The sequence below is a fragment of the Lycium barbarum genome, chromosome 1 (assembly GCF_019175385.1).
Source record: "Lycium barbarum isolate Lr01 chromosome 1, ASM1917538v2, whole genome shotgun sequence".
Classification (NCBI taxonomy): Eukaryota; Viridiplantae; Streptophyta; class Magnoliopsida; order Solanales; family Solanaceae; genus Lycium; species Lycium barbarum.
Window position 1 is genome coordinate 155562772 of NC_083337.1, and position 8509 is coordinate 155571280.

General features: G+C 36.0%; 1 protein-coding gene across 4 annotated transcripts; it reads left to right on the forward strand.

Moving 5' to 3' along the window:
* Positions 1–533: 533 nt before the first annotated feature.
* Positions 534–6273, forward strand: LOC132598714 (phospholipase D alpha 1-like). 4 transcript variants are annotated; one of them, XM_060311745.1, is made up of 4 exons: positions 534–853; positions 1494–1595; positions 3266–5165; positions 5530–6273. In XM_060311745.1, exons 2-4 carry the CDS (start codon positions 1500–1502, stop codon positions 5961–5963), a joined length of 2430 nt encoding a protein of 809 aa, XP_060167728.1. In that variant the 5' UTR covers positions 534–853; positions 1494–1499; the 3' UTR covers positions 5964–6273. The 4 variants fall into 4 exon arrangements, with proteins under 4 accessions (XP_060167728.1, XP_060167738.1, XP_060167758.1 ...); XM_060311755.1 differs by having other exon boundaries at positions 534–746; XM_060311775.1 differs by having other exon boundaries at positions 539–691.
* Positions 6274–8509: the final 2236 nt, after the last annotated feature.

Genomic DNA, 8509 nt, shown 5'->3' on the forward strand with positions numbered 1-8509 from the left:
TAAAGATTTAAGTTGTATATCCTCAATCGCGTCAATGTAAAATATTTTACATTATCAATATAGTTTAACATGTAATAATATGTTATTTTTATCAATTAATACTTATTATAAATATTTACCTTACTTTATAAGTGAGTGATTGTGAAAAATACTACTCTCTTTGTTTTAGTAGCCGTTTGGCCATAAAAATTATTCACTTTTTTTCGGAATTTTTTTTCACTTTTTTTACTTTTGGGCATTTGGTCATAAATATTAGAAATACAACTTGAAGTTGTATTTCGAAATACCAAAAATAAAAAAATCTTATTTTTCAATTTTTTATCCAACTATAATTTCAAAAATTATGGCCAAACACAATTCCAACTTTAAAAATTCCATAAAAAGAGAAGTTATTTTTTATATTTATGGCCAGACGGCACCTTAATTTATGGGGATCTATGTTCACGTAAATTGAAATAGAGGGCGCATCACATGCATAGCTTTGTACTTTACAAATAAAAATATTTATATATATAAATATCTATTAGACACCGCTGACGACTAGAGGAAAAACAAGCGACCTGTCAAAATAGATCAAATATCACGGAGCGTGTAAAGAGTCAGAGATCAATCTTACATTTTCTTTTTCTTCAAAGTGCAACTGTTTAAGGCAAAATTTCAGAATTTTTGTTCTAGAAGAAAGAGGCACAAGGTTTTCATGATCTTAGATTGACTAAAACTTTTCTGGTTTTCTTCAACTCCCCTAGGTGTGTACTGTGTATACAGATCTAAATTGGAATAGAATATTTGCATAGAGCATAAAGATCTGGTTTCTGGTCCCATACTTAAATCTAGGATATACTAAATTAAAAAGGTACTGCTCCCCTCGTTCTCTCTCAACTTTTGAGCACTGCTTATATAGATATAAATTAAAAAACTTTCTTGGATCACTATATATCTCCTCATTCATTTACTCCTCTCTTACAACCAAGATTGGATCATAACCGACACTTCAAATTAATTTTCGTTCGTGGGTGTAAGATTTCAGATCTCCTTCCTCTTAACTTTCTTGATTTTTCTTACATAAGTTTTTGCTAAGCTTTCATGTTTTCATATGCACGGATTTTCCATATTCTTGCTTGGGTTCAACTTTGTTTTTCTGTTTTGAGTAGAGAAAGTTCATATTGCCCATCCCACCTAACTTTGGATCCAAATACAGTTTGTTTGGTTTGTGTTCAACTTTGTTTGCTTTTGGAGTAATGGCTTTGAGTTTTAGGAGTTGATTTGTCAAATGATCACTCAATTAATAGTTATTATCTCAGAAAATCACTTTTTGTCTTGATTTCAATTTTCTTTTAACAAAGAAAGTGACTTTCTAGAATAATAATTATTAGTTGAGTGATCATCAGAGAAATCAACTCTGTGTTTTAGTATACCTTTTGTGGGTTTAATGTTTTGATGTGAACTATATGGTTGAGGGTGTGATGTGTTTTTTTTAATGTTTGGATAAGCAGGCGAAAATGGCTCAGATTCAGCTTCACGGTACTCTCCATGTCACAATCTACGAGGTCGATGGTTTGCAGGGTCATGGGGGTGGTGGACACTTCTTCAGCAAGGTAGGTATACATATACATATGTATATGATCAATTTTCTTGATCGACTTGGATTGTGTTCAATTTCAGTTTTTGTTTTCCCTTGTGCTTTGCCTGAATTGAGTGGGAGTATAGAAGATTGGATCACATGTTCCCAAAATAGTACTCCTCCAGTTTCCTTTTACCGGCCCTCTATTGACATGACACTCCATTTAAAAAAATCATTTATTAAGTGTTTGTTTTACCAAATTACCCATATTAATTTGTTTTAAATTTGACTACTAGTTCTCTATACAACAACAACAACATACCCAGTATAATCCCACAAGTGGGGTATGGGGAGGGTAGAGTGTACGCAGATCTTACCCCTACCTTGAGAGGTAGAGAAGCTGGCTAGTTCTCTATACAGTTAAGGGTAATACAATCCCACAAGTGGGGTCTGGGGAAGGGTAAGATGTCCTACCTTTGTGGGGTAGAGAGGTTGTTTCCAATATACCCGCCGCTCAGGGAAAGTGTTCTCAGAACAGGTTTGAAGTTAAGGGTAATATTGGACAAAAAATTATAAATCTCTCTTTGATTTGCTAAAATGGACAATTAAAAGGGAAAAGTTATTTTTAGTATCAGGGACTAGTAAAAGGGAGTTGTTTGAATGGATAACACTCGTAGACCCCTATTGCAGCGTAGGGTGGATAGTTTCCATGTCGATTCTCAATTGAGCTGAATATAAGTTATGGCCGTACCATGAAGCTTATGAAGAGTGCTACTTTTCTTAGCTGCTAAGTTATAGTGAGATTTTTACACTAGATCTAGGCTTAAGTAGGTTCCTTGTGATTACACCTAAGCCTTTTCTCAGAACATCATAAAGCCGTGATGGACTATGCAACACGGCCAGTTGGATAAAGGAGTCCTTGGTTAAAAAATATGATTTAGTTACAAGGTTTTGGCGATTTCCTGAGGTTAAATAGGCTAGTAGAAGGTATTTATTGGTTACAGCCATCTTTTTAAAATGGATTTTGTTGATTCTTGACTCTTCTTTCAAGTATCAACATATGGAATGTATACTTTGTGATGAATCTAATTCTGTAAATCCTTCAAAGTCGACAGCAGCGCGCATATAGGTTGAAGCGTATGAGCAAAGCATAGTTTCATGATAGAGAATTACAGATAGAATCCTGCAGTTTGACCATGTGAAAAACCTAAGGTTAAAGCTGCTAGAGACATTTACCAATGCCCTATGTACTTTATAGTTTCTTTTACCTGGTAATACATGTAATAGCTTTCTTGTGCTAATTAATCTCAATCATTCTCCTGTTGGATAAGTGAAGCTGTTGTACATATAAAACCTGTTATTTAAGTGGGAGCAGTAGAGGGCTGGGCCCCATACAGCCCGAGTTCAATGTTAGACTATAGTCCCGTATTTGGGCACCTCATATTTTCAGCTAAAAATCTGGACTTCTGAATCTTTTCCGGAAGTGACATTAAATGATTTTTGGTGTTATAAATCTCTGACTTTAGAGAATCTGTTAATAGAACATAGACAACTTTCTCTTAAATGAGGTAGATGTTTAAGAATGCCCTTTTAGATACAAAGATTTATTGGAATTCTAATACCGATTTGACTAGAATAGGATTTTTCCTGAGGAAATGATTGCCCCTTTTATGACAGATTTGATTTTGAAATCTCATATTGCAGATAAAGCAACGTGTGGAGGAGACAATTGGTATTGGAGCTGGGACTCCTAAAATTTATGCTACAGTTGATTTGGAAAAGGCTAGGGTTGGGAGAACCAGAATGATTGAAAATGAACCAAACAATCCGAGGTGGTATGAGTCTTTTCACATTTACTGTGCACATATGGCTTCAAATGTTATATTCACTGTCAAAGATGACAATCCCATTGGTGCAACCTTAATTGGAAGAGCTTATATTCCGGTTGATGAACTTTTGGAAGGGGAGGAGATTGATAAATGGGTTGAGTTACTGGATAAAGAAATGAATCCTATATCACAAGGTTCTAAAATCCACGTAAAGCTACAGTTTTTTGATGTCACTCGAGATAAAAACTGGGAACGTGGAATTAGAAGCTCTAGATATCCTGGTGTCCCTTACACTTTCTTTGCACAGAGACAAGGATGTCGGGTTTCCTTGTATCAAGATGCGCATGTGCCAGACAATTTTATTCCTAAAATTCCTCTTGCTGGCGGAAAGTTTTATGAGCCCCACAGATGTTGGGAAGATATCTTTGATGCTATTACTAATGCAAAGCACTTGATTTACATTACTGGCTGGTCAGTGCATACTGAAATAACCTTGGTGAGGGACTCGAGGAGGCAGAAACCTGGAGGAGACATCACACTTGGGGAGCTGCTCAAGAAGAAGGCAAGTGAAGGTGTTAAAGTTCTTATGCTTGTTTGGGATGATAGAACGTCTGTGGGTTTGCTGAAGAAGGATGGTCTGATGGCCACTCATGATCAAGAAACTGAACAGTACTTTCAAGGTACTGATGTACACTGTGTCCTCTGCCCTCGTAATCCTGATAATGGTGGAAGCATTGTTCAAGATTTTCAAATCTCTACCATGTTTACTCATCACCAGAAAATCGTAGCAGTGGACAGTGCGCAGCCCAGTGGAGAGTCGGAACAGAGGAGAATTGTGAGTTTTGTGGGTGGTATTGATCTTTGTGATGGTAGATATGATACACCTTTCCATTCACTTTTTAGGACATTGGACACTGCACACCATGATGATTTCCACCAACCTAATTACCCTGATGGCTCAATTACCAAAGGTGGACCAAGGGAGCCTTGGCATGACATTCACTCTCGGCTTGAAGGCCCAATCGCATGGGACGTTCTGTTTAATTTTGAGCAGAGGTGGAGAAAGCAGGGTGGAAAGGATATTCTTGTGAACTTTAGAGAGCTTGATGATATTATCATTCCACCATCTCCGGTGATGTACCCTGATGATCCTGAAACATGGAATGTTCAGTTATTCAGATCAATTGATGGCGGGGCTGCTTTTGGCTTTCCTGACAAACCTGAAGATGCAGCAAAAGCTGGTCTTGTCAGTGGGAAGGATAACATAATCGACAGAAGCATCCAAGATGCTTATATTCATGCTATTCGTCGAGCAAAGAATTTTATTTACATTGAAAATCAGTATTTTCTTGGAAGCTGTTATGACTGGCAATGTGATGATGTCAAAGTAGAGGACATAGGTGCTTTGCATGTCATCCCAAAGGAACTTGCATTGAAGATCTGCAGTAAGATTGAAGCTGGGGAAAGGTTTACCGTTTATGTTATTGTCCCAATGTGGCCAGAAGGAATCCCCGAGAGCGCTTCAGTACAAGCAATATTAGATTGGCAGAAAAGGACAATGGAGATGATGTATAAACACATTGTTCAAGCCATGAATGCTAAAGGTATTGAGGAGGATCCCAGGAATTATTTGACATTTTTCTGCATTGGTAACCGGGAGATGAAGAAGAGCGGAGAATATGAACCGTCGGAGACCCCAGAGCCTGATTCTAATTACATGCGAGCTCAGGAGGCTCGTCGCTTCATGATCTATGTCCATTCCAAGATGATGATCGGTAAGTACTGGTTTACTATTATAGTTCCATCTTATTATTGGCCTTCTGATAAAGATGAAATCTAGAGTTCTCTTAAACATAAAATTCTGGGTTTGAAGTTTTTAAATGACTGAAGGTATTGAATTTGGTAATACTTCAATTTTTTTAGTTTTGTTAATATTATGAAATCAAAACTTTTGAGTGTTTATGAATTGAATATATGGGAAGGAGGGTTTCTCAGTGTTGAAAATGTGTCGGCGCATTCCAAGTGAAAACGGTTACAGATTACTTTCTTGGCTTATACCAAAAACATTTTCATGCACAGTACTGCATAGATGTTATACTAGCTCATAAATGTACTCATACTAACTTTATTTCTGAACAGTGGATGACGAGTACATCATAGTTGGATCCGCAAACATAAACCAGAGATCAATGGATGGTGCTAGAGATTCTGAAATAGCCATGGGAGCCTACCAGCCTCATCATTTGGTCACAGCAGAACCAGCTAGGGGTCAAGTTCATGGTTTCAGAATGGCATTGTGGTACGAGCACCTTGGTATGCTTGATGAGACCTTTCTACATCCAGAAAGTGAGGAATGTGTGACGAAGGTGAATAAAATAGCTGATAAATACTGGGATCTGTATTCAAGTGAGAGTCTGGAAAGAGATCTGCCAGGTCACCTGCTTCGCTACCCCATTGGAGTGACCAGTGAAGGGGATGTCACGGAGCTACCAGGCCATGAGTTTTTCCCCGACACCAAGGCCCCAGTTCTTGGTACTAAATCGGACTACCTTCCTCCTATCCTCACTACATAAGTGGATAACTCTCGTGTTAGCTTGTTGTGGCGAAGAGTTAACAAACTCGTGAGTTACTTGAAAGGTGCAGTTTGTTGTGGAATAATACTTTATAGTTCTTGTTTTTTTCAGATTTCTGTTGGGCATTTTGTTGGACAGTAACATGACTTTGTATGAGGTTCTTTTTGTTGACTGCAGTCTTTGTTGTTGTTCTTTACGTTTTACAGGCGTGTTTTGGAATGGTCATAGAAGTAGATTTGCAATCTTGGAAATTAGCCCTGTAATACTTTCCGTCTCGACTCTTTATCCCATCTTAATCTTTGTTACGTCATTTTTAACTGGAAATTTCATGCACGAATCAATTATGTACTCGCTGATCACCTAATCTAAAGTACGTAAGACTTTAAAGGGATTGCTGTGTGATCTTAGTCCTCACACGAGTCATGTACGAGATGGAGATATTTGATGTGATCTGGCTCAACCATTTGTTCAATTTGGTCGGTTTAGTCCTCACATGACTTTGCTGGGCTTCTCAGCACACGAGTCATGTATGAGATGGAGATGTGTGACATTCCCTGGATCAACCATTTGTTTAATTTGGTACCTATGGTTTCATTTAGCAATCGATATCTGCAGAAGGTGGTGAAAAAATTAATAAGGGCAGAAAGAGTGTCAAAGTGGGAATTTGAAATGAGTTATTTGGATGTGAACAAATGATTGTTTTTCAACGTTGTTGTTTTCACATTGGATGTCACAACTGTCATTATTGCTACGACCACCAACTACTATGGTTTATTTTTAAGAAATTTAGCTCAAGGATTCCCCTTCTAGATTGCCAAATGGCTAATGCAATCAATCATGACATCTTCGCTTACCGACTCCCTTCTAGTTTGATTGATACTATTTGACTGGATTTAGTGTTTATGAAAGGAGTACTTTATACGCATAATTAATCTAAATATTGAATCAAAATTCTGCTCCATCTCGCAGCAAATCACGTCGTTATTTTTATTTTTTATAAAGTATGTTATTAAGAACAAAATGAGAATATAAAGATTGAAAGTTTCTAAATAAAGAAAATGGTTATAATTTTCTGCACTTTTTTCTTTTTCTTATACCCGTCTTAGCGCTTTCCAACAATGAATAGAAGTTTTTTTAGCAATCAAAATAAATAAAGAAAACCTAGATAAATAATGAAAGCCTTTCGCTAGCTTTCTTTCTTGTCTGCCACATTTTCCAGCCACCTTTTTTAATGTTCACTTCATTAATATTCTTCTTTGTTTTGTTTAGTCTTTTATTGTTAAGCTTTTCTAAGAGGGGGGCGGGTTCCTATGATTATTGAATTAGGGGATGCGTGACAGTTAAAAATGGCAGAAGAAAATAGATAGTGTGCTATAAAATATCCAGCGTTCTAGTGCAGTCGTTAATTCCTCTGTGCATAGGAGGATGGCATATAAATACAAAAGGAACATTCATAGGCGTTTGGTCAATTTGGAAGTTAAAATAGTGTTCGGACATTAAGATAAATTGTTATGTAATCCCAACATGGCTTAATATATAGCCCTTAAACTTGTCACGATAATTTAGGCACACGAATTAAATCATATTTCAATTGAACGCCTCAACTCCTAATAATGTGTTTTAATCATACACTTTCGGTTCAAATTTTGAAATTCTTTTTATGTGTGTTTTCATTCGTCTATAAGGCAGTTAAGTTAACCCAATAAATATGTTATATTCAACTTTAACTCCAACTTCAAAAATTCAAAATAAAGTGAAAAAAATTTGATTTCAATGGTCAAACGCCTACTAAACCAAAATCAAACTAAATTAAAAAAATATTCTCTGTGTCCCAATTTATATGATACACTTTTCTTTTTAGTCGTTCTCAAAAAGAATGATACATTTTATATTTAGAAAAAATTTAACTCAAAATTTTCTAATTTAACTCAAAATTTTCTTTCTACTCTTAATGAAATGATTTATAACCATACAAATATTTATGACTTTATTTTAGATTATAAATTTTAAAAGTCTTTCTTTCTTTTTAAGAATTCGTGTTTAGTCAAATTGTATCATAAATTGGGACGGATAGAGCGTCTTTTTCCCCAATTTAATTCGGTTTTTGTTTAATTCGATTTTTCTATTTGCTGCACTCAACAGTGATAGGTACGGGATTCACTTTCGCTTGACTTTCTAAAGCAAAGAAGAAGCGAGAACTTCCACGTCTCCAATTCTCCACCTTTCTAATTCCCCTCACCTATGGGCACATCGACACGATTTCATCAAAAAAAAATTTTTTCATTCAACTCATTAAACACACACCTTAAACACGCATTAAACACCTACTGGCTAGCCTTGTGGGGACTGTGTAGACCAGGGGCGGAGCTAGCATAATACCAATTATGGGTTTGTAAAATTCAGTGGCTTTGATATAGATTTTATATTATGCTAAAAATACACTTAATATGTATAAATAATTTATTAAAAATTTAGTATTTCCTTCGTCCTAATTTAACTGTCTTATTTTTTTAAATATGTCCCAAAAAGAGTCTTTTTATATATAT